The 27,397-nt window shown below is 36.7% G+C and overlaps 2 protein-coding genes and 1 long non-coding RNA gene across 4 annotated transcripts in view; 1 reads left to right on the forward strand and 2 right to left on the reverse strand.

The window, feature by feature from the left end:
• slc1a7b (solute carrier family 1 member 7b) overlaps nucleotides 1–4,485 on the reverse strand; it is a 51,301-nt gene extending 46,816 nt beyond the window's left edge. The window contains exon 1 of the mRNA XM_051881061.1: nucleotides 3–4,485. The gene's annotated coding sequence lies outside the window, so the exon portion shown is untranslated. The remainder of the gene's footprint in view (nucleotides 1–2) is intronic.
• A 3,305-nt stretch (nucleotides 4,486–7,790) lies between these two features.
• LOC127505090 (uncharacterized) lies at nucleotides 7,791–10,239 on the reverse strand. Its single transcript, XR_007927557.1, has 3 exons — nucleotides 8,294–10,239; nucleotides 8,073–8,211; nucleotides 7,791–7,937 (listed from the first exon to the last, which is right to left on the reverse strand). It is a non-coding gene; the product is annotated as an uncharacterized LOC127505090 (long non-coding RNA).
• Nucleotides 10,240–10,550: 311 nt separating this feature from the next.
• Nucleotides 10,551–27,397, forward strand: part of LOC127505511 (protein shisa-like-2A) — a 30,631-nt gene continuing 13,784 nt past the window's right edge. Inside the window, exons 1-2 of one of the 2 annotated variants that reach the window (XM_051881110.1) lie at nucleotides 10,551–11,465; nucleotides 16,550–16,686. In XM_051881110.1, the coding sequence (XP_051737070.1) occupies nucleotides 11,284–11,465; nucleotides 16,550–16,686 (319 nt within the window). In that variant the 5' untranslated portion in view covers nucleotides 10,551–11,283. The remainder of the gene's footprint in view (nucleotides 11,466–16,549; nucleotides 16,687–27,397) is intronic. The other variant, XM_051881109.1, reaches the window with a different exon arrangement.

A 27,397-nucleotide genomic window follows, 5' to 3' on the forward strand; every position in this document is an offset into this window, starting at 1 on the left:
ACTTTTCAAGCATCCACTGTTTCCAAGCCCATTCGGGATGGATCAGCTCCGCCCACCTTCCAGCTCAGCCAATAGGAAGCAGAGCGACAGTTGGTGTTGTGCACAGTGCGGGCAGCATCAATCCTATTAGCGAAAGCACGCTGTGTAAAGGGGTATGTGGCCTGGATTACAAACACAGAGCATCAAATGAAGATTAAACTGGCTGGATCTATTCATAAACGACACTGAATTGAAGACAAATTTGTTTTGTCTTGTTTATGGGCGTTTACAGATGCATATTTTTGTGTATTGTTTGGGGAGAATGGGAGTTTGAGGTTAAAGTGCAACCATTTTGGCACATATTTTGAACCGATTCAGAAGGACTTGGAACAAAAACATGGGATTTGTAGTTCTAAAAGAAATATAGTATGAAATATAATCTTGATAAAGGTCATTGTTAGACGTGATGCATGTAAAAAAAAACACAGAACATTATGTACACAACTTTTCAAAAGTTTGGGGTCAGTAAGATTTTGTAAAAAGGAATTAAAGGGGTGGTTGATTATGATTTCACTTTTTTAACTTTAGTTAGTGTGTAATGTTGCTGTTTGAGCATAAACAACATCTGAAAAGTTACAACACTCCAAGTTCAACGCAAAGGGAGATATTTTCTTGTACAGAAATCTCTTATAAATGCATGGTAGGGACTACAACGAGCTTCTTCCCAGGTTAGTGGCATCACTAACCCTAAAATTTACACAAACCCTGCCTCCGAGAACACGCAACAAAGGGGGTGAGGCCATGTTGGGCTGCTTTAGAGAAGAGGAAGAGTTGTTGTAGTAGAGTGTTACCATGCCGTCATTTTACGCCGGACTGCTTCACAAACAAGGGTCAATTCAACGCTGGATTTGCACAAAAGATTAACATGACGACACATGCTAGTCGATGAGTTGAATCAACTCCACAGCAACTACATAAATTTATCCACTAACCATTCAGAAACGTCCAGTTTCCTTCTAAAAGTCGTAACTTCTTCCTGAGTCTCTCCATCAGTGTCGACTCCGGTTTGAACAATGTAAGGCTGAACACCGTTACTGACAATCCTCATTTTGGCTGCGTGAGATTCTCCAGCTTTGTTGTTGTTGAGCAACTGAAGAAATTTATTAATATTTTAATCAAGCAAGGATGCATTAAAGTGATCAAAAGTAACAGTAAAGACATTTATAATGTTACAAAAGATTTCTATTTCAAATAAATGCTCTTCTTTTTATTCTATTCATCAAAGAATCCTGAAAAAAATGCATCTTAGTTTCTTGAGCAGCAAATCAACATATTAGAATGATTTCTGAAGGATCATGTGACACTGAAGGCTGGAGTAATGATGCTGAAAATTCAGCTTTGATCACAGGAATAAATTACATTTTAAAATAAATTAAAAATAGAAAAATGTTCATACTATTACTTCTTTTACTGTATTTTTTATCAAATAAATTCAGCCTCAGTGTGCACAAGAGACTACCTTTAAAATCTTTCGGACCCAAAGCTTTTTACCAGTATGTCAATAAAAAACAAGAAAAATGACAAAATGAAATAATATATAGTATGAAAAGTGGTGTAGACAATCTGCGCAGTCAGTGATTTTTGCACAGGAGATCAGAGAATCACAGGAGCGTTAGATGACATAATCCCGGCACACCACACACATCTCTACTCCTCATTCACAATTAATCCGGAGCACGGAAGGCTAAGCATCGCTCTCCAGCTGTCTTATTCATCAATGACTCTCGGAAGATGCAGAAGCACTGGGTCAGTCGCTACACAGAACGAACAAATAAAGAGCTTTTAGTGGAGCACTGCTGGATAACGTGCCTGTCAGATGCTTCATTAAAACCCACTGAACCCCAGCGAGTCAGTACTCGTATATGACCTAGCCTCTCAATACTCGTGATGATGGTACTAAAGTGACAGCTAAAGGTCCATTAGGAACCAAAATAAACTGCACTTAAACCGATGTGGTTAACCAGCCAGAGCATCTTCAAAAATGGTAATGATTCATCATAGTGCATGTACATTCCACTTCAAGTGTCAGCCATAATTTGACTTACACACTTATTTTTTTCTCTTTGCCTTAAAAAAGGAACTGGATGCATTAACTATAGCATTTTCATATTAAGAAATTGTTTTCTTATATAATTGTTACTTTATATGGCTCAATGCTTAAAAAAAGCATGAATTATATGAATTATTTTTCTTTATTAACTGGAACTTCGGTAACACTTTATTTTAGGGTATTTTAACTAGTTTCTTATTAGCATGCATATTACTAGAATATTGGCTGTTTATTAGTTCTTGTTAAACACATATTAATGCCTTATTCTGCATGACCTTATTCTACATTCTTAATCCTACAAAATACCTAAACTTACTATTAATAAGCAATAAATAAGGAGTTTATTGAGGGAAAAGTCGTAGTTAATAGTTTATATGTGTTCCCTATACTAAAGTGTTACCGGAACTTCATTAAATTGAGTTTACTCACCCTCATTTCAAACCTGTATGACTTTCTTTCATCAGTCGAACACAAAAGAGGATGTTTGGCAGGATGTTCATATTGCTCTTTCCAATCAATGAAAACAGACATGATCCAAAAATTCTGAAAATGCAAAAAGCTTTTTGGGTTATTGTCAGTATTATTAGCTTAATACAAAAACACAAGTCTATGTATGTCCTCATTTTTATGTGGATGTCCTTGAGCTTTTGCCAAGTTCCTACTGTCCTGATCCATAACAATAACAGAAAAGGGCAGAAATGTCAAATTAGGTTAATGCATTGACTGTGTTAACAAATAACAGACATATTTCATTAATTTCAGCTCTAAAGAATTCTAATAAAAACTGAAACTAGAAAAACAAGACAAAAGGATGACAAATTATTTTCACACAAAAAAAAAAGAAAAAAGAAAGAAATTCAAAATGATTATAACCCGACACAAAATCTTAAATGGCAAAATATTGTTGATAAAACAGCTCCATATATTCCACTCCATATATTGAAAACTATTATGAATTCTACAAATTTTTGTGTTTTGAAGTCTCAAAAGTTTGCCAGAAACTTTCCCAGCATTATGTATTCAGTACCGACAAACTCTACATATGTGGAAGAGGCTGATATTCTTGTATGATGAAAGGCACAGAGGGAGAGTTTTTCAGGACATGGAGACAACTCTGATATGAGACTTGTGCGTCATATGTCGTGTTTCAGTCAGGACAGCCGCCAGCGGATGTTTACCAGTAGAGTAATCCGACTCAGTCTGGCCGTCCCACATGCACACACTCTGAGATAGGCCTCTCTTTACCTCTACGTGTACCATCCCATGACACCATTCCGGACATGACCTCTTTAAAAGCCTCGAGTCTGTGTTGTAGGGTGCTTGTAGTGGCCGTTATTTTGCAAAACATGCAAACAATATCAATGTAAATGTGTGTGTGCAAGGTTGCATGTGTGCACATTTGTACAATTGTGTGCTTGGTTTGTCTCGTCATCCCTCACGTCAGATGTTTGCCCAGACTCCATGCTCAGTAATCCCACTCTTTTGCCAATATTTCTGCTCAATCTGGTTTCATCAGGTCAGGATTAGCAGAGATTAGTCAAATGCCCAGCCGCTGCCATGCACATTCACTCATTCATTAATAATGTTAATGTCTCTGTCATCAGCACATGGCATTTCTCTCACTATCTTTTTCAAAAACCCTAACCCGTATATTAAACTTTGGTGTTTAACTTGTCCTGCACCAGACATGAATGACATCTCCACTTATTGAGTATAGGTGACCATAGACTTAAATTGAAAGATGGTCTCAAGCCATATCTAGAGGCCAGAACTGACTTGCAGTTGGGCAGTTTCCAGACTTTATTTGGTAAGTAAATGCCTGGAAAATCCTAGCAACCAACGTTTTGGTCCATCATTTTAAAATTGTGCTGATGCTTTTTGAAGCCTGTGTCCGGCTTTTGGGAAATAGTAGCCATGGCAGCAGAACTATTATCTGTCATTCTAGCTGAAAATTTTGAATGATGGACAATGACTCAAAATAAACTGAGTATGTGCGAAGGTTGCAACATGGGGATTGGACACGATTGTTGATCATCAAAGCTAATACTCCAGCTAGAAAAGAGGCTTAGTCTGGCCAGAGTGGCGAGTAGGAAACCAATTCTTAAAATTACCCCCATTTTCTCTACTTTAACACTATGATCATAACTTTTGGCTGGTAAATTTCTTTGAATTGCAAGTCAGTAAATCCCCCTTCCTGTCATTACAACTCAACATCCTGTGGGCGTGGCCAATTCAATTCATTCACAAATTTGTCCAACCTTGTTGAGTACTACAGCTCAATACATCAGAAATGCTGATGTGATGCATTAATTACTACATTTCCTTGTTTGCTTGAGAGAGACTCTTTTTTAAGTCATCTAAAACCAGCTTGTTCAGTTTTAGAAGTTTAAGACTACTTAAAGGAATAGTTCACCCAAAAATGAAAATCATCCCACAATTTATTCACCCTCAAGCCGTCCTAGGTGTACAGTATAAGACTTTCTTCTTTCACACAATCTGTGTTTTATCCTGGCTCTTCCCAGCTTTGTAATGGCACTGAATAGTGTCCAAATTTTTAAAGCTTAAAAAAGTGCATCCATCCATCACAAAAGTAATCCATACGGCTCCAGGGGGTTAATAAAGACCTTCTGAAGCGAAGCGATGGGTTTTTGAACAAAAAATATCCATATTTACCGTATAATCACTGGCTTCCGGTAATGGCCGTATGCGCGTTCAAGAGAGAATCCAGGTCTGGCGGAAGGGAAGCTCATCTTCTCTTATATCAAAATCCTCTGAGTTTTTTCTTTAAAACTTCTCATTTTAAACTCCTAATTTGTGACCAGCATTTTGTTTTGCTCTATCCTCTGTGCTTCCGCGTTTGTCAGTTCTCATCTAAGCTTATGCTACGCCTACGTCACACATCGGGTCAGAGGTCACCCTTCCGCCGGAACTCGACTCACGTACGGCTGTTGCCGGAAGCCAGCGATTATAGTTTATAAAGTTTTATATATGGATATTTTTCTCACAAAAACCCATAGCTTTGCTTCAGATGGCATTTATAAACCCCCTGGAGTCATATGGATTACTTTTATGATGGATGGATGTGCTTTTTTGAGCTTCAAAACCTAGGCACTATTCAATCCCATTACAAAGCTGGAAAGAGCCAGGATATTATTTAATATAACTCTAATTGTGTTCGGCTGAAAGAAAAACGTCATATATACCACGGATGGCTTGAGGTTGAGTAAATTGTGGGCTCATTTTCATTTTTGGGTGAACTATTGCTTTAATGGTTTTTCAAAACGTTTTTAACATTCCAGTCTGAGTATTAATTTTTTTTCAGGTTCTATGCAACTCAGAGTCTTTTAATCTAATTTTAGCCCACTGCAAATGGAAGACTGGCAGGATATTATTTTCTCAAAAGCTCAATGTGTTAGATTCTAATGAACAATTTATTTAATTCTGATTCTGAAGTTGTTTCTTCAACTATTTTTCTGTCCTTGCTAGAAAATAGAGGGGAATGTAATGGCTGATGTTCATGTGAAATTACACAAAATTACCTTGAACAGATGATGGTTCTCTAGGTAACACTTAGTTTGGGGACTAATTCTAATTATTAACTAGTTGCTTATTATTGCATATTACTAGGATATTGGCTGGTTATTAGTACTTATAAAGTACATATTAATGCCTTATTCTGCATGACCATATTCTACATCCCTTAATCCTACCCAATACCTCAACTTAACCACTAAAACAACTACCTTACCTTACTATTAATAAGCAGTAAATTAGGAGTTTATTGAGGCAAAAGTCATAGTTAATAATGTGAATATGTGTTCCCCAAACTAAAGTGTGATCAGTCACTGAAAAGAATGGTCACTGAAAGGTTCCCAAAATGGTTCTTTTATGGCGTCGCTGTAAAACCCCCCTTTTGGAAACTTTATTTTTAAGGGTGTACCTTGATTTTTCCAAGTGGTTCAACTTTCCCATTGATCCTGGAACAACATTCCTATCAACTGATCAGATATTATTATTAGGTTTAGGATTGGGGTGAAATTCTCTTACCTAAAAGACACCACACAAATAAAAATGACTACAGTCATTGCATTAACGGACGTGTTCCCCATTTTAAAAAGTTCTAAAATAGGATCTTTGGAGGGTTGAAGAGCACAGGGCTCAAAAATAATGGACACTTGGAAGTTCAGCATGGCTGCCAAGAATATGCCTTTAAGGGTACCTATTATGCCCCCTTTTACAAGATGTAAAATAAGTCTCTGATGTCCTCAGAATGTGTATGTTAAGTTTTAGCTCAAAATACCCCACAGATAATTTTTTATAGCATGTTAAAATTGCCACTTTTTGGGGTTGAGCAAAAACACGCCATTTCAGTGTGTGCCCTTTAAATGCAAATGATCTGCTGCGCTCAGCCTAAGAGGGCGGAGCTTCGAGAGCTCATTCTCCCCTGTCAGGAGTCAGTCAGGACGCACTATAATGTCAGAAACTGCGAATATATGCTGCATGGAGATAGAACAGGTATAGTTTAGTTTAATTACAGTTATAACTTATATTGTCTTCTTATTTTTATCCACTATATTAGTACAAGCATGTTTACTGATGAGTTTTATAATGTTTATTGTACTTAACACAAAATATGAAGCAACCGTTTTCACTCTAGAAAATCACTGTAAGAGCTTAAAACACAGTGCGAGTGTGCATTAAAATATTATCCATAAACTCTCTCTCTCTCTCTTGCATTATCATCAACATACATAGCAAAGTACACAGAAACACTCATTACAACTAACAGTAAACAAACATATAAAGACCTTATGCCTTTTCGGGTGGTGCTTAATAAACTGGTAAACTTTATATCCGTAAATCAACTCCGATGAACTGTAATAAAGTGCTCTCACCTTCATTACTGCCATATCCAGTATCACTCTGGAGACTGTATGTTTTGTATTGTCCCTTTGTATTGACATTCGTTCACAAAGCAGTCCGGTGTGAAATGATTCGCGCAGACGAATTTCGGTAGAGTTGAGGGATTTAGAGATTTAGGGAGTAAATGGAGAGAGCTATTTGGATTAATCCATCCAGCTACAGAACACCTAAAACACTTGGGAGACATTTTCATCAGTGCAGCAATGTCGGACTATACAACTCGCTGTGAAAGGGCAGTTCTATGTTAAAACGGCAGTGTCTGTCAACATTCATGGGCAGGGCCTGTGGCTAATGTGACGTCACACTGCCAGGGATGTGGAAACGGCTTGTTCAGAGACACTGCTTATGATTTATGGGGATTAAAAAAAAAGGAATGGTTGGATTTTTAGCATTATAGGGTGGTTGTGTACACACACTGCCAACACACATTTATGTCCAAATACCATGCAAAAGTGAATTTTGCATAATAAGTCCCCTTTAAGAATGACCTGCAAAGGCATAATTTAAGCCATTTAAACCACAATGAACGAGGCAGAAAGCTGAAATGTTTTTCCCTTTCACCTGCTGAGTCTATCCAACAGTTCTTCAGATGAGGTAAAAAGGCACTCAAAAAGGCACTTTCTATTTTTATGAGGAAAGGCAAGAGCTTGTACTGCCATGAATAAGTAATAACAGAGGTTGACCACAAGGTCAAATCTTCAACATCAACTTCAATGACCTCACTCAACGGCTCTTCCCTGTTGTTCTCTTTCCCTCTCTGAACATTCTTTACCTCTTGTCTCTCGCATTTTGTTTAGCTTCATCCGCTGTCAACCTCTCCTAGAATTGGTGTGCCCTCACTGATCCACATATGTTTCTTCTTACTCCACGTTCTTCAGATCAAATGAGACCAACAGCACAGCTGACTCATTAGATGGAGTAGAACCTAACCAATAGAGTTCAGGCAGGTCCATGGGTAAGTTCTAGTCAGCCAGCATGCATTAATGACACAAATCACTATGTTATGTCAGACAGATGTCTGCTTGTGTAGCTGATAATGGGTGTTATTGCTGATTTAAACCTGGGCTTATTTTTCTCTGGATGGAAGTGTGGAAGCAGACCTCTGAGGCATGTGTGTTACTGTGGCAACGCTGCATCAGCTTCAGGAATCTGGATGCTTTAAAGACGGTCTTAATCATAGGCAGCGCAGACACCTATTTCTGTTGTGGAAAAAAGCAGCACTGATCATTGGTATATACAAACACAAGAAAATATGAAGAGAAAGAAAAAATCATACTCCACCATTTCAGCAGAAATAATTTCGTCTTCATTCACAAACCACCCAAAATCCAACTTAACCAGGTGGTACTTGAGCTGGTATAAGGTGAGGTTGTGAGTATTCAAAGGTGCACTATGGGTAAAAATAACAAAATATGTAACAAAATTCATTTATTGAGCAAGTAAATAATTTTTTTTTTTCCAAAGCAAACTTAATTATTGAAAAATGCACTGAAACTGCAGCACTGACAGGTAGAAAATATGAAAACTCACACGTGTTTCTTCTATGAAAACTTCTCGCATGAACGGTAGAGCTCCACCAAACATCCAAACAATTTGCAAATTTTCTTCTCTTTATCAAGATACAATTAAATGTGTTTCTGCAAGCATGCAGCAGACAGTGATTGCAAATCATAAGAGGGAATTAACTGTGCATTATTATGAGAGAAAAAGCAGTTGAAGTGTGTTGTGTACGGAAACTTCAAGGACGTTCTTTCTTGTGCTGATCTTTGTTGGAAAATATTTAGATCAGAACTATACTATAATATTATATTATATCTCTATATCTACTATACTACACTCTAAAAAACACTGGGTTCAACCCAAGGGCTGGGTAAATATTGGACAGAACACGTGTTGGGTTAATTTTACCCAGCAAATTGGGTCGTTTAACCCAGTATAATGGGTTGATTAATTTTTTACTATAATACTAGCTTTTAATGTTTATGAATTAACCTTAAAATCCTCTAAACTTTTTTTTTTTTAAAAATACTCCACACTGTTTTGGATGACAATTCCTTTATTTTTTATCATATTTTATAGTATAGCATATTTTATATAGTTTTTAATACATATTGCCTACATTTAAGCTCATTTAACAAATATTAGAAGTAAAAATTAACCATTTAGAAGAAATTCAAGTGTAATTGACCAGTCTTTGTTGTCCTGTTTCCATCGTAATGACACTGGATCTCGTGCCAGAGATGGCTCGTGTTCGGCGGGGGAACTGCTAACTTCAGCCCTGCGTTTCACTTGTAGCTGAAAAATGCTGTGACTGACTCCATAACCAGTCCATAAATAATCAGTGTACAATTCTGAGAACATATTTTAACATCCTATGTATTCTGTATCTTTTAGAAAAAAATCATAAAATTGTATGCAAGGCATCAGGGGTTTCCATCACGTGAAAAGAGTCACTCGCTTAGGTGACTCACATCACACCCCTGTATGTTGCTTTGAATAAAATTAAACAATATACAGAACAATAACAAATTTTTAGATAAAATAAAACATACACAAACCTGTATTTTACCGAAGACATGCACCAATTTGACGGAGCTGCCCTGCTCTCTCCTAAAGAGGGCGCAAAAAACCTGCAATAAATAACTCAACCCCTGGGTTATTACGTCTGACCCAGGATCTGGGTAACACAAAAACTACCAAACACTGGGTTGTTACGTCTGACCCAGGAGCTGGGTAACACAAAAACTACCCAAACACTGGGTTGTTACGTCTGACCCAGGAGCTGGGTAACACAAAAACTACCCAAACACTGGGTTGTTACGTCTGACCCAGGATCTGGGTAACACAAAAACTACCCAAACACTGGGTTGTTACGTCTGACCCAGGATCTGGATAACACAAAAACTACCCAAACACTGGGTTGTTACGTCTGACCCAGGATCTGGGTACCACAAAAACTACCCAAACACTGGGTTGTTACGTCTGACCCAGGAGCTGGGTAACACAAAAACTACCCAAACACTGGGTTGTTACGTCTGACCCAGGATCTGGGTAACACAAAAACTACCCAAACACTGGGTTGTTACATCTGACCCAGGATCTGGGTAACACAAAAACTACCCAAACACTGGGTTGTTACGTCTGACCCAGGATCTGGATAACACAAAAACTACCCAGACACTGGGTTGTTACGTCTGACCCAGGATCTGGGTAACACAAAAACTACCCAAACACTGGGTTGTTACGTCTGACCCAGGATCTGGATAACACAAAAACTACCCAGACACTGGGTTGTTACATCTGACCCAGAAGCTGGGTAACACAAAAACTACCCAAACACTGGGGTTGTTACATCTGACCCAGAAGCTGGGTAACACAAAAACTACCCAAACACTGGGTTGTTACGTCTGACCCAGGATCTGGGTATCACAAAAACTACCCAAACACTGGGTTGTTACGTCTGACCCAGGATCTGGGTAACACAAAATCTACCCAAACACTGGAAAAATAACCCCGAAAAATGTTTTTTAGAATGTATATATCTATTTTTACTATATCTATTAGGGGTGTAATGATACCCTCATGTCACGATTCGATACATATCACGATACTGAACTCACGATACAATACTATTGCTATACTCCAAGACATATGTTAAATATGTCTAACAAAAAATGTACTGATGATTAAAATGCTTATATATTTGGTATTACGTTGGGTAACATAAGACATTTGGCATATCAGGACCCACAAATATTCTCCCATTGCATTATTATACATTATATTTAACATTATATATAGTAGTTTAATGTATTACTGACACTAAAACTCTGTAAACTTGAATTTTTTCTCAGTAATTTTCATTTTGGGTGAACTATGCACAACACATATTGTCACTATCCACAATACAATATTGTTGCATTTTTGTATTGCAATATATTGTGACACAATATATTGTTACACCCCTACTATCTATCTATCTAGTGTGTAGTTATTACAACAAAACTTAAGATAAAATGGATAAGAGGATAAGAAAGACAGAAAGTGAGAGTGGACAGAAGAGAGAGAGAGAGAGAGAGAGAGAGAGAGAGAGCATAAAGAAAGCTCTCAGCGTCTCACGTTCAGATGCTCGCGCGTCTTTGACAGTCGTCACATCACTGTTTATACTCTGACTGGAGTAAGTCTCAGCCGGCTAATGAAAATCCAGAGGATGTGATAAGGCTCTTCAGACTTTAACAAGTGGCGGGTTGAGGGTTCGAGTCGCGGGCAGCATGAGCGCGGATTGCGCGGGATATTACAACGCGGAGAACGTGTTTGTCAGCAGCTTCACGTGCCCCAAGCCGGACAGCGACGCGCGCGCGATATTCTGCTGCGGGTTCAATGACGTCAAATACTGCTGCGACGATCCCAACAGCTTTTTTCCCTATGAATATGGATACATGTGGTGGCTCAGGTAAGACGATATTTTGTCTAATATTTGTTGTGAATCCCTAATTTTAAATTATGTAGCTATATGGGAGGCTAACTTGTTTTGCCAAAATACAATGCTAGTTAGTTGTTATGACAAAGACAACTTTGTAGTCAGCACCATCATAAAAACGTAACGTTAAACATGACAGAAATGACAAAGTTTGATGGAGTATTGAGAAAGTTTGATAGAGTAACTGTGATGTTGTGCCAAATTATGGTTATTATCGTACATTTTTATAAGAATTGTCCAAAACAACACCATCTGATTGTGTCTTTACCAAAACAACAACAACTTAAAGGGATGTTTCACTCAAAATTTGTTCATTGTCCATCTCCAAAATTAACATTTACTCATGACCTTCAGAACCTTAACTATTTTAATTGTTTTGTTGAACATATGGGATGTTTTTCCATTCTACAAACGTAGATGGTGATTTATACTGTTAAGCACCAAAAGACAAATTAATGTACAGCAAAAAATACAATTAATGCACTTTAAGTCTTTCAAAGCCATATGATAGCTCCAATAACTTGCAAATCGCATTCATATGTTTCAAAATCCACAACATGCCATGCCTGTTTCCCAAGTAGGAAACAGCTATTTCAGATTATATGTTTTTCAAAGAATAATGACTGAATAAATAGTTTTGTTCTGTTCATCGTACATAACTATCATGGCTTCAGAAGCCACAGAATATATTACATGATTAAAGTGATTTCTTGCAGTATATTTGTTGAGATATAGATATTCTGTGAAACATCGATTGTGTTACTCAAAAGATAATCATAAAGATGTTGAAAGGCAGTATATTCTTCTTTTTTGTGTGAATGTATACCCTTTCAAACAGTATCAAGTACAAGCTAGTTTGTATATAGTTTACAAACTATTATTATTCTCTGGTATTGTTGAAGAAATAAAATAGTGTTTTCAAGAGATATGATGCAGACAAAACGAACAAAATTTTCAAAAGACAACATCCTTTAAATGCAAACTGTTCAAAATGTACAAATGAACACTGAGCAGCAAAACAGATGTAGTTTAAATGGGAAGCTGAGGAACTTAACATAAGACTCGTTTTCATTGAATGTATCTTTTTGAGAGAAAAAACAACAACAACAGATCTTCTCAAGACAAACTAAGCATGTTTAGATGTATATCAAACTTGAAAAAGTATATTGAAAGGTTTAAGTGTTGACTGATCAGATTCATCAAGGTTCATCATTGATAATTTGTGTCATTAATCAGCAAATAGCTTCAGTCAAGTGGTCTGATCACACTCTCAAGTCTTAATTAAGTCTTGATTTGATGAACACTTTCTGCACAGTAATTTAATATTGACCTTACAAGACTTGAAGTGAGAACATAGACACTGTAAGGGAACATCTATTTTATGGTATTAATACCTGAGCTTTGATTAACCGAATAAGCTGTAATTAAATGACTAATTAATTAATGCAAATTGTTGCACTTATCGATGCCATCATATGTAATTAGAATAAAGAAGATTGAAGAACTGCATAACTTGTGTACATTGTTCATAGATCCATTCTTATGTAAATTGTTGCAATAACTTAATAGCTGCAATTTACGTCAAGAATGGTGGAAATTTATGTATGTTTCTTGAATCTTCTGATTAAGTATGATGATAAGGGCAACCATTTGCATTAATCATCCATATTCATGACCGAAGTTTAGTTAAACACTTACTTGGGATTTCATGCAAATCACAACACCGGGGTTTATAAGTGGCAGAACACCTTCCATCAAGTGTTAATGAGAACTATTGTAGTTTTACAGGATGCTCACGGAGAAAAGTTTGTTTTTGTTCAGAGGTCACTTTTTCATAGCTCTCAAGACTTATTGGAGTAATCACCTTATGTTTCAAGTGTAAATTTAATCTCTCTGATGTGTCTCTCAAAGTACCATGAAAGAAATAAAAGTAGAGACAAATGGGGCGATACTTGACAACAGTAAGAGTAAATGAATTTGAAAAGCAGATCGTTTGGTCCTGGTGTTGAGATGTCTGATTGTGGACTTTGCAGATTTGAGAATGGTTTTTGAGATTGAGATCTCTTCTGAAGATCAAGAGGAGATGGGATTAGTGATTTTGCGGGAAGAGATCTGAGAAGCAGATGTGCACTCTAAAAAATGCTGGGTTGTTTCAACCCAAATTTGGGTCAAAAATGGACAAATTTTTTTAATTAAAATTTTAACCCAATGAATGGGTTTGTCCATATTTGACCCAAAAACAACCCAGCATTTTTAGAGTGTATCCATTTGCACTGCATTTAACTTCATTGCTGTCTAGAAGAAACATCAGCGACAGTATAAAGAACTCTCATCTTAAAGGATCACATGGTTTAATAGTTAATATCATCCTGGGCTGCATTTCCCAAAAGCATCGTAAACCTATGTAGAGAGACCATTGGTACCAAATGGTTTCTACAGTCTACTTAAAAGGCTACGCATTTGAGAAACACATCCTTGAGCTGTGCTCGAAATCGCCCCCTTTACCCTCATTACTGCACTAAATATAATCCCCTTGAGGTAGTGAATGAAAACGAGTGAGTGAATTCGGACACTGAGTGCTGCTGCTTTTGCATAGTTTGTGCTTGCTGTTTAATAATTATTTAAAACTTGGCAAACTGGCAGCTCCAGTAGTAATAAACAGATTTATCTTGAACTCTGTCATGGAAACCATGTATAAACCTTAATTAAAAACTTTAATAATCAATTAAAAAGGAATTTATACCTGTATGATATTACGCTGTACCCACATTGGACCAGCAGTTTGAAAAATGGATTCAGGGGAATTCATTCGGCACAACCGTCACAGTGCAGTAAGGGTATTCTCTAGCCATTGAGTGAACATCAGTTGTACACTTGTTGTTGTGGTGCATTATGGGATTGGATGAGTGCACTTGATAACATCCACTATGGTTTTGGACACTACAAATGGCTGTCCTCTCAAATAGTGCCCTATTTAAGGGTATAGGGGCTGATTTCGAGATTCCAGATTCAATCATAGGCTCGAGCACGTACGCACATGCACACTCTTCAAAAACGGTGCTTAAAATCTCTTGACAAACTAAAATATGTAAATGACATTTGTATATATTCAAAATAAAAGACATTGTATTTAATGTCAGCTTGCTTATTTTGCTCAAAATAACGATTTATTAAGTCCACATGTCATAAAAACAAGAAACTGTGCTTCTAACCACAGCTGTCATTCCAACCACACAAGTTTGCGGATGTTAGTTTGAACTATAGTTTCGGGAAACACCAAATCATTGAACTATAACGGAACTTGCGATGTTAGTTGGCTAATGATGCTTTTGGGAAACGCACCCCAGTACGGTTGCTGCAAACCAGAACTTATATATTTTGTGTGAATATCACAAAACCTGGCAAGAACGTGTCTATTTCAACCCAAAATCAAAGCAATAAATTAAGTTTTGCCAAGTCAATTTATATCCATTTATATATTTTTTGCATTGTGAAATTATTTTCTAAACTTTCTTAACTAAATTTTCTTGACTTGAATGCAAAATATTCCCATCCTCATGCATTTTCTTTATGCAAAGCATAGGCCTAATTTCTTTTTTTCTTTTAATTTTTGGTGAAACATGACCTGGACATGCTCTTGAAGGATGTATAGGTGATACAATTCCAAACATTCTGCTTTGCTATCATAATGAATGCAGAGATGAATCTTTTCTGTTACGAATGGTCAATTAAAAGCTTCCCTAGTGCCTGCTGTAATGTGCTTCTGTGGCTGCTTATAATCTTCATGTGATCAGGTCAAGCAGTCCTGCATCACTCTCACATAGAAAACTCAGTGATGACTATTTCGATCACATGCCGCCATGACATAACCATTTACAGCATGACCTTTCAGAGAAGTCTGTGGACAATCTATAGTAATGGTGATTCACACTCAGGTTGTTCATGCTGACCCCTTGGAGCTTACAAGAGTGTGATGAGAATGTTAAGATCTGTTCCAAAAAGAACCTTTCAGCGAACAGTTCTAAAAGAACCTTTTTTTTTTTTACTTAGTGTGAAGAAAATTCTGTGCAATGCATGGATTCTTCATGGAATCATAGATGCCAATAAAGAACCATTATTTTTATTATGAGTGTATATGCAGCTGCCTTCAATGGTGTGGGCTCTAATGATTGGGTCACCTAGCAACCACCCAGCAACGACAAGTTTTCCATGGTTTAGAAAATACCTAATGAATGTGGCACTGCTAGTTTGACTGTTGCTCTTTAAGTGCAGTTTCTCCATAGGTGATGTTCTGCTGCTTTTTGTGCCTCTGCAACTAAACAATTAATGCGAAACCATCCATTAACATTAACTGATTTATGTAAGAACTCATTTGCTTTTTTCAAAGCTGGTTATAATTTGTTCTCATTCTCAGGCATGCAGAAGTGCGACAGCACGCTTTAATAATCTAAAACAAAGTCATTAGTGCTTTCATCCTATGATCTTGTGGGGGAGGAGAAGGAGATTTGAAAGGAGTTGTTTGAAAGTGGAAAAACATCTAACCAAATAATGAAATATTTGAAAGTGAGAGTCTTTTATTCTAACAGCAGAATGGATTTTTATGTATTCAGAAATATGCAAGTGATTTATTTATTTTTTGGTGGAAAAACATTTGTGTTTTTACTAGATATCTCTGCTGTCCAGCATTATTGGCCTACTACATAATTAAGAAAACTACATTTCTTATATTATTGACGTCAAACGTGGCACAGTGCATCCACGTGCCATTGGGCATTTGATATCATCGTGGTCTACATCAGTGTTGCCAAGTCTGCGGTTTTCTTGCGTAATTGGCTACTTTAACAGTGTTTCCGCTTGTTGTTTGTCATGTCCGCGGGTTGAAGTGACCGCAGTAACGTGATATTTAGTCCCTGGAATGCTTATCTTACCAGGGGACCCCCCCTGAAATGCAAGTTTTGAGTAGCAGTTGGGTGGGTTTTGTTGTGAAAACCTGGCAACCCTGGTCTACATGTAAAATATTTAATCTCTCTCTTTCTCTGCCTGTCTCTGTCCTTCAGTTTGGGAGCTCTGGTTGGTTTGTCTATAGCTGCTGTGGTGCTGCTAGCTTTCATCATCACTCTCTGTGTGCTCTGCTACCTGTTCATCGCCACTAAACCCCGAGGGTTGGACAACGGACTGCCTCTACGAGCACCAGGTATGAAAACAGCTTCAACAAAAAAACAGTTTCTACATATGAAAACATCTTGAGAGGAAAGTCTTTGAGATCCAAGGCCCTGTTTACACCTGGTATTAAGATGCGTTTTGGTCGATGAGGGAGACATTTACACCTGGTGTTTTCATCTGTCTCTTTTGTCCGCTTTCAACCACTTCTTTCCTGATTTCTTCGAGGGGAGGGTCTATGGGTGGGTAAATCTATGGGTTTTTCAGATCTTTCGATCTAATGGACAAAATAAGCTCACGCAATTTACATATGAATACGACCGGAGACTACGGAAAAACATATGGAGAGCGTCAGCTTTCGTTTCTGCTCTGACAGCCGCAAGACCGGCCGACCGCTGTGTGTGTTAGAAATCAGGAATGGTGAGAGAACATTGTGCTTGGAACGTTTTTCATCTTCAAACCAAACTTGGGTCTTCAGTCAACAAAGTTTAAATTCCGTCAGGCTAGAGCTCTTCCCAAAATGTTTAGGCATTAGGTCAGTAAGTGGAAAGTAGGTGGTCTTTTGTAACTGTTCGAATGCATTTGACCACATTAATGTTTCCACTATGAAAGCAATCCGGTCGAATCCGGTCGATCGACTACCTCTGAAAGTGGTCGAAAGTGGACAAGCTCAAAAAGTTTTAGACCACGTTTACACCTGTATTTAGCGTCGTCCACTTGTAATCCGATCAACCAGAACGCATCTTAATACCAGGTGGAAACCTGTCTACATTTAGCAGCAGTGTTAATCTCAAAGAAATTACTGATAATGTTCATTTTTCAAATTTTGTCAAAGTATGCTTTGAAGAAATAATCAAATGATTGTTATTAAAACACAAAATGATGCATGGAATTTTGTTTTTTCTTATTTTGTGACTGTTTTACACACTACATTTTGCACATTTTCGTCCACTAAAATTATATTTTAAGTCAGTGTAATTTGTACTAAAATTAATATGCCAAAATATTGATAAAAGTTAAAGGATGTGTTTGCCAAAAAACTATCAGCTAAAAACTATAATGCTGTTTCATTTACGCGCATATATATTTAGCAAGTGTGAACGGCAAAAAATCACATGAAATTCGTTTTGAGGTACATTCAAATGTGGTTTAAAATCCCGCATTTCTGGAAATCCATTTCAGTCTGACCCCCTGATCGGATTTCGTGTGGTTTTTGTGACTTTCTCACGCCACTTAATATGTAAACATCAGATGTTGTTATAGGAAACATGCTGAAAGTTGCTGCAGAAACAAAGTTGTGTTGCTGCAAAGTGCCGGACGAACAGAAAATGAAAATATAACGGAGACGTGTTTTGAAACAGTATGGAATAAAGCCGCTCATACCAGCCTCCTAAGTTTCTGCCGTTGCCTCAGAAGACGCAGTAGCCCAGCATGTTTTGCGGCTACACAATGTCATGTTGTAAATAAGACAACATCTGTATTGCAAACCTCTCTATGTTGCGGTTGTTGTTGTTTTTGGCGTATACCCACTAACGCAACGCCGTTGCATCACACAAATCGGATCTGAACAGTTGCGATACACAATGTGGACAGTTGATAATTTTAGATCAGCTTCCAATTGGATACACAGATAATCTGATTTGGACTGACAGTGTGAACGTAGCCTTGCACATCGACACGATTGGATACATGTTTGTGAGAGGGGCTTTTTTGAGACTTTCTTTGGTACACTGCAGTTTTAAGAAGAAAATACTGAATTTGCTCATGGTTTGCCTTAAAGCATAGCATATTAAAAACACCACATAGACATATAATCAACATTAAAAACTTGATTTTCATCACAGGGGGACTTTAATTGCAACCATGCATCTATGTTTAGCTTAAAAGTGCATCTTCGATAACGTTATTCTATTAAAAACAAGGACATGAAAGGCACAACACAACAATATTTTGCTCTTTATTCAATGGATCTGGCCAATTTTTCCCCCATTTGTAACCTTTTTTTTGCCACCATAGTGCACGAGCAACTACAGTAACGTAACCTTGACGTCTACTCCCTAATGGTCTGTTGTTTTTTATTTAGGCTCTTTCACATGCTTTGATTGCATGGTCTAAACAGCCCACCCTTGGCTATTTTCACATCACATTTTACTGAACTACTGTACATTTGTGTCATCAATGTTAGTAACACCATAGGTACTAGCAGTAGCTAGGTAACAACTAAAGAGGAGTTGGCAAAAATGGAAAGAAAGGTCACTTTCTTACTCTTATTGTTTGGTTGCATTTCCAAAATATAACACGCACTGAACCGCACTTGCATGCTTCCGTCTTGGATGCGTTTCAAAAGAAATCGAGTTAATCATTGAACAGAATTTCTACAGAGGCAAGGGGTAATGATTATGCATCTGTCATCATCAATAGTGGTTTGTTTTTGCAAAATTAGGATGGATCGTTATGATTATTTATTGCAAAGGCCAACATTTTCAAACGTGGCTTCAAATGTGGTTATTTTTTTTATGTATTTACTAGGCTTTAGCAGCATAACAGCATATTGAAACTAATGGCAACACTTTCCCAATGACAGTTCGATAGCTTGTTTTGTGTGAGAAAGGGTTTCATATATCAGACACCAGTCGGCTCAGGAAAGAGACAAATTCCTTCAAAGCAAAGCTATATCATTCAGCGTTTGAGAGCTATTGTAGGATGTGCTGCATCTTGGTCCAATGTTAGATCTGTGCTATCAAAGAAACAGAAATAATAACCAGATAGATAGCAAATAGGCATTTAGTAAGGATGGTTTTATAGACCTTTCAGCACACCAATTCATCTCTCTGTCAATGAGCCGGTGAATACTCTGTCAGGTGAATAGATGACTTGCTAAAAGTACAGTAAATAACTCCAAAGAGCTGCAGAACCATGTGATACTCATGCGATCACATTAAGTTAGTATTTGCATAATCAAGAAGCTTTCTCAAGAAAGTTTAAGGTTGAAGTGCTTGAAAAGAACAGCTGGAGGGGGACAAACCACCAAAATAACACTGTGATAAGCCTATGTGTGAACTGATATTAGGCTAAAATTGTACAGTAGATCTTCCGTTGTGTTGGGTTTTGGTCATAGACTGTAAAAAAAAAGACGCACCTTCACTCTCTTTGTGTAGTAAGTGAAGCCGCCAGTGTGCCAATATGGCGCTGACATCTTGAGGCTCGCGTCTGCGCAGTAGTGAGCGCGAAGTGGAGCCGCGATATCAAGTTCCCGCCCACACTCCCACAGAATCGGTTAATACAGTTTACTGCAGAACAACTCATTATGTCGGTGTGAAATGATCCAGAATAAAGTCAGTTGATGCCTCAGTGACTACTTCGCTCAGTGAAGCTGTCAATCTCAGCTGTCAATCATGACGTCAATCATGACGTGTTTTTATAGCATCAAATAAATAAAACAAACTTATTTACTTTAACTAACATCAGCGTGATAAAAAAATGCCTAAAATGACAGAAACCATCTTTGGAAAAAGTGTAATTTGACTCTCTAGTTTGTCTCACGTTCCATTCCATTCGATGTAGAGGGCGGGGCTTATGACCTATACTGCATCCAGCCACCTGGGGGCGATCGAGACGCTTTGGCTTCACTTTTCAGGACACGTGTGGCACGCATGGTTTTGCTCAATATAATGTTAAGTGGCAGATCAGTGGGCTTGCTGCAGTTGAATATAGAAAGAGACATCCTCTGTCCTAGACGAAACCTAAAATACTATGTGGAGGACGCAAGATAATTTAATCATAATATGACCGTGCGGTGAATGAACCAACTTCATATTTAAACAACTATCGCTTTGTGCTGTCGGCCAGATAAAATGACAGAGAACAGAAAAATGGACATAAATCTTGGCTGTATTATTTGTGTCCCCTTCTAAAATTACGCCCCTGTTCATCAAAAGTGCCAATAGTGCTATATATTTACATACCGCGATATACACGATATAGCAAAATCTCTAACGATAGACATTGTATACTGTGGTAACAATATATATCGTCATACCGCCCAGGTCTACTCCTTAGTATTTAAGTTCTGATTTACCTTTGTGATTCCTGAATAATTCATTTGATTGAAGGAACCTAGTATTTTCCTCATATTTTGATGGTGCTATATTTGTCCATGTCATACTTTACCCCAAAATCTAAAGAAAAAGTATTATTTTTGCATAAAAATGAAAATTTTTTTGCATTGTGACATTTATATTCACGACAATTAAGAACATTGACCCCAATTTGCATTCAGTTTGATTTAATGAAACTCCATTCAGTTTGTTTGTCATTAAATCCAATAAGACTCAAGGACCTGCAGCTGTGAAGTGTCATTTTCCGGTAACACTTCATCATAATTTTCATTAAGAATATAAACTACATTGTATATTTCTTAACAGACCATTAAATAGATGATAATTTGAGTGCTTTCAGGGATCTCTGGTTATGCTCAATTGTCATGACTATAATGTCACAATGCAAAGAATCTTATTGGTCCTAAAAATAGGCTTCATTTTCTTAACGTATGTTTCTATCTTTTGATTTAGAGGTTGAATGTGACCCATCTTGTGCTCAGAATCCATGCACTTAATGCAGGTCTATAAACAATATCCACTAGAATGCTTAATTGGCAGAAAGGTCAAGATCTGAGTGGCTTAAATGATTCAGAGAAGAGAGGTTTAATGAGACAATCAGATAACATTCAGCTCCTTGTGTTAAGCGGTAATGTTCTTTAAAGCCCTGAAGGGTTATAATTACTCCTGTTAACTCATTAACACATGCATGAGAACACATGTTTCTCTACTTACTAAGATTAAGTGGCTACTCATAACTACTACATATACTACAACACAGATACTAAACCACGACAGCATTGTGAAGCATGTTAATGTGGGCTGTAATTTATCATCTACTAGTGATTAGTAACCACACATAAAATGCTTCATGTAAGTGCTAAACAGATTCACCAGAAAATGAAATTTCCTGTTCATATTTAACCAAATCAGTAATTGTATTTTGCACAAAGAAAATGAAGCCTATTTTAGGCTGTTATACACAACTACAGTTGCAATCAAAATGATCATAATCAAAATGCAAAAACAAACCCCCTAGAGACTGTAATAATTTACAAATGTAAGCTTTTCTAAAGATACAGTTTTAAAAAATTGCATTTATAACAGTTTAGTGGGGAATTAAAAGTGTTAATATATGATGTAATGCTTTTGAGTTAATTGAGTAGATTTTTTTTAATATAGCTAGTCATAATTATTGAACCCCTATTCAACACTGCTGTTTTTAAAGGGTTTGTTCACCCCAAAATGAAAATTATCCCATGATTTACTCACCCTCAAGCCATCCTAAGTGTATATATCTTCTTTTAGACGAACACAATTGGAGTTATATTAAATAATATTCTTGCTCTTCCCAGCTTAATAATGGTAGTGAAGGGGGCGTGAGATTTTGAAGCCCAAAAAAGTGCATCCATCCATCATAAAAGTACAGCTCCAGGGGTTTAATAAAGGCCTTCTGAAGTGAAGCGATGGGTTTTTGTAAGATAAATATCCATATTTAAAACTTTAACTATAATAACTAGCTTCCGGCAGACGGCCGTACGCATCGATTTGCGGCAGAAGAGTGAACTCAGACCCGACGCATGACGTAATGACGAACAAGTAAGCACAGAGAATAGAGCAAAACAAAATACTGGTCATGAATTAGAAGTCTAAAATGAGAATTTATAAAGAGAAATGTCGGAGGATTTCGATATAAGAGAAGAGGAGCTTGAGTTTGTTGCCCAGTCATATTTGTTTGAAATGCGAGAGGCGTCTAAGCTTACGATACTCCTACATCCTATGTCGCTTCAGAGGTTACTCTTTTTGCGTAAATTGATGATATGTTTAAATATGTTTAAATGTCCTCTGCAATATCTTGTCCTTTTAACAATTCAAGGGCTTTCCGTGACTGACAACGCTAGTCAAAGCATTTGTCAGTTGTGTCTTGTTAACAACAATTCAGTCTTTTCAATATAAAAGTCTTCACTACTGAGTGGCTCAATCATAAAGACAGTCTTTGCCGCCATCTAATGGCGTAATAATGTAACTTCTGTTGCTGTTCACGGTCAGGGACTATTTTTTCTGGCGGAAGGAAGGCTTTTTCTTTATGAAAGCTGCATTGATACATATTTTTTGGCTTCAATATTTGTATTGTGTGGTAACCGTTTTATAAAAGCAATAAGGTACTTGAGGTTAGTGCTGTATCGTGAATAAGTCCCAGCTGAAGGGGTTACTTCGCTTTGCGTCGTGCTTAACAACCGTGACTTATTCACAATACAGCACAGCCTCTCGTACCTTATTGCTTACATATAACTCATATTGTGTTTGTCTGAAAGAAGATAGTCATATACATCTGGGATGGCTTGAGGGTGAGTAAATCATGGGATAATTTTCATTTTTGGGTGAATTAACCCTTTAAGCATGATCTGCTGTGACATGGTGTATTGTGGTCTATGGATATGCCTGAAGTGTACATATTGAGTAGACTCGCTCCCTTGGTCAAAATCGAGGGGTCGAGGGTCTGTCTAAATAAACATTCCTCACTCACTTGACAAAGTTGAATGCACTTCAAGTGCATAGGAAGTGCTTAGAGAAGTTTGCTAATGTAGCCCAGGACAGTGGCCATGACATCGCTTTTGGAACCTTCATTTTTGCGTATAGAACCTTTTTGGCATAAAATGTTCTTTAAAATTCAGTCAAGAACCCTAGAGTTCCATATGCCTTTTTTCTGTATTGTTATATTGTGATAATCAGAGAGATGTGGTGAAACAAAAGGACTTTTCCCTTGTGCCAAATCACAATGAGATCAATACATTTGACTTGTTTTTCTGTCTAAACTAGAGTGTTTACATTGATTGCTAAGGAAAGTTACGATTAAACTTTGGCATGTAACCCATCCTGCACCGTTTCTGCTAAATGCATGATATCTCAAATTGTATAGATTTGTTTGTCAGGTCCCACAGATTTGCATTGAAGAAGGGATTGAGCCACATCTATAGATTTTTGGGTGGAATGTTTTGACTTAGACCAATAGGAAACTACATAGAACGTTAGAAATCCTGAACATACAAAATCCTGAACCACTGCAAAACAATCCCTCAGATGAAGGTCGAGGATGGTCTGATTTATCCACCGCCTCCATTTATCCCAGTCATTCTCACATCATTCAGTCTTTGACACAAACAAATAATTGCAGTGTCACGTCTTCCCGTGGCCTTTAGCGTCTCATGTTTTCATTGTGGTTTTGCTCAAATTCTGCAAGACGACCCAAAACATAAATTGATATTATTTTACAGAGACCCCATCCATGACTTTTTGTTTTCAGCATGAAATGGATTTAATAGATCTAGAAATCGATGTATGAAAGGTATTGCAGGGGTTGTTTTTAAAACTCTCTGCTATCCTTTGACCTTTCTTTGTCTGCCACACAAACTTGAGTTTCTGATTTAAGCGGATAAAACAATTCTTGCATTTAATTGCATGAAATAAGGTTTCAGGGTTAATGGATGAGTTTTTCATGTTTCCTTTTTGAGAATGACCTCGTCACCTCTTCAAAAATGCATCATCTATACATGCCACTTTTATTTCAAGTTTGTTTTGAAGAATTACATTCATTTTATCAGCAACCTACACAGCTCTTCTGTTCCAACATCTCTCTTTTCTTCTTTCTCTATAACAAACAGTCAAAATCACAACTTATGTTTCTGATAGATCATGGGCTTTGATTCTTCAGTATTTAAAGGGGTCCTATTGTGCTTTTTTACATGTTCACCTTTCTTTAGTGTGTAATGTTGCTGTTTGAGCATGAAAAAGCTCTGCAAAGTCCCTCCAACAGGAGTTATTCTCTATATCAGTATCACTGTTTCTGAACTTCCTGAAATGCATTTTAGTCTTGAGTTTTCTTCCGGGAACGAACACGTCACAATATTCCTTATAATATGGTAAGGGGCAAAATCAAGACTTTAAAAAAAAGGCATAATATGACCTCTTTAAAATAGTTATAGTGATATTTATCTTCAGTCCAGTGTTGCTGAAATATCTTCAGTGATTGTATAACGACGTAATTGCATTTTGGGAGAAATAAAGCTTGTGTTCGTGGTCTGAACAAGCAGATGCACTTGTGATTGTTAACATGGCATCTTGCATGCGCCTCATTGTCTCCGTTTTGTATGCAAGGCTGATTTGCATTAGTGCTTTTTATGAATAAATAGCTATCTGATGTTTTTTGTTGAGTATCATATTTGATGCATCAAAGCTTTAATGGCTCGTATAGTATATGATATAATTTAAATCTGTTCAGTTAAAAAAACATGATTTCCATCAAGGGGTTAATGTAAAGTTAGTCAAATTTGTAATTTTTTGTGTTTATTGTTTTAATGTTTTATACTGCTTTTTTTTTTTTTTTTTTTTTGGCAAGGTATCTCTTTTAATCTGTTTTAAGGAACTATATTAAAGTTTAAAAAGTTAATAAAATGACTCTTTATTATTATTCTCTCATCATTTTGTCCTTTTTGTGCATGTTATGTTCTTTCTTAAAGCAAAGAACCTTTCATAGGCACCTTTTCATAAAGCAAAAAAAGTATGTCTTCTGCAAGATTCCCTGTTAAAGTAATATAAATAAAGGTTAAAGGTTCCTCCCACTCATTTGTGATGTCTGTACTGCAGAGATCAATTGCGCTCTAGTCTTTATGTAACACTAGTACAGAGCGGAAGATCAGAATATCTGACAGAAAGTGAGATTAACTCTATAAAGCCTAATGTATAATATTTGATACACTAGTTTAATGATCAACAAGATCAAACATTTGCTGAAAAACCTGTTCCACACAATCTACTACATGCCTTCTGTCGTCTGATTGAGAGTTTACTTTTTTTAGTAAGTAAAAGGCCTTTTAGTATAATTGTAAAAACGTCATGGTTCATGCGTCTTTTTGCTGTGAAATCTGATTTTTAGAAAGTAAACATAACAACTTTTTTTATTGTTATTAATATTTCAAGATGAATACTTACTAACTGAAGCAACTTAGGTTTACTTGACTATCCATTCATCATATTTTAGAAAAATCATGTTAGAATGTGAGTATCAAATATGATCCATCAGGGTTTTGAGGAGTGTTTTGTTGTCAGTCATCATTGTTGCATTGCATTATATATATTTTGCCCCACAATAAAAACTGCAGAGCTTTCATCATGAGCATTTGAATATTATCTTACTAAGTCGTATTATTGGGAGATATAGAGTGACAACTGATATTAATATGCATTTAATGCAAGTAGTCTGCTGTAACATGTAAAGTTGTAGCAATCCAGAATATCGAGCAGGAAGATTAAACTGACTTTTAATGAACACAGAGGGAGACTCTAACACAGTAAATCAGCAGAACAGGGAACAGCTTTGAAATAATTATAAACCATGGAAACTAACGAGTGGTGGGAAAATGAGAACAAAGGAAACGGGAACTAACTAACAAAACCCAATTAAACCAACATACATGTGACATACTGTTATAAAGATCTTATTAATATCAGCATCTGCACCAAATTGCATATTTTTCTCACTTTGGGCCTCTGAATAAAAGTGTGTTTCTTCCTCCTTGAGTATAAGCTTCATATTTTCACTGTATCGGTACTATATGAGCCATAAAAGCTTTGATTTATCAAATATGATGCACAACAAAAACAAATATGGGTGCTTTTTTTGTTGTTTTTTTAATATTTTGTCTATCAATAACTACTATATAACTTCAATAAACTTTCAAAAAAATATAGATTTTTCTGACTGTTATTTCATACATCAGGCTTTACAAGGTTAACCTGACTGCAAAAACAGCATAGCATTTACCTTTCTTCCATTTAGAAGGTGCTTTTATGCAAAGTGTCTTACAAATGAGAATAATACGAGCGGAAGGGATTCTTCAGACGAAGACAATACAAGCACACAGTTCTATTGTACCACAATTACGTAATTGAATATTTAAAAAAAAAAAAAAAAACTACTGTGTGAAACCGTATGTGTGTGTGTATGTGTGTGTGTGTGTGTGTGTGTGTGTATATATATATATATATATATATATATATATAAGTGCACAGCATAAATCAGTACACCCCCTCTCGTGTTGAATTTAGGGCTGTCAAAGTAATATACAGTAATAATATACAATATACAAAGTAATAATATACAATAACGCATTACCTTTTTAAAAAAATCAGTGACACTAAACCAGGCTCTATTTCAAGTTACAAGTTATAGGATGAAAAAACATCCATGAACATCAAAAGGTATGTTAAAAGATACACAGGGCTGGATTAAAGGGTTAGTTCACCCAAAAATGAAAATTCTGTCATTAATTACTCACCCTCATGTCGTTTCATACCTGTAAGACCTTCGTTCATCATCAGAACACAAATTAAGATATTTTTGATAAAATCTGATGGCTCAGTGAGGCCTCTATTGACAGCAAGATAATTAACACTTTCAAATGCCCAGAAAGATACTAAAGACATATTTAAAACAGTTCAACCTTAATGTTATGAAGTGACGAGAATACTTTTTGTGCACCAAAAAAACAAAATAATGACTTTATTCAACAATATCTAGTGATTGCCGATTTCAAAACACTGCTTCATGAAGCTTTGAAGCTTTACAAATCTTTTGTTTTGAATCAGTGG

The sequence above is a fragment of the Ctenopharyngodon idella genome, chromosome 22, assembly GCF_019924925.1.
Source record: "Ctenopharyngodon idella isolate HZGC_01 chromosome 22, HZGC01, whole genome shotgun sequence".
NCBI lineage: Eukaryota > Metazoa > Chordata > Actinopteri > Cypriniformes > Xenocyprididae > Ctenopharyngodon > Ctenopharyngodon idella.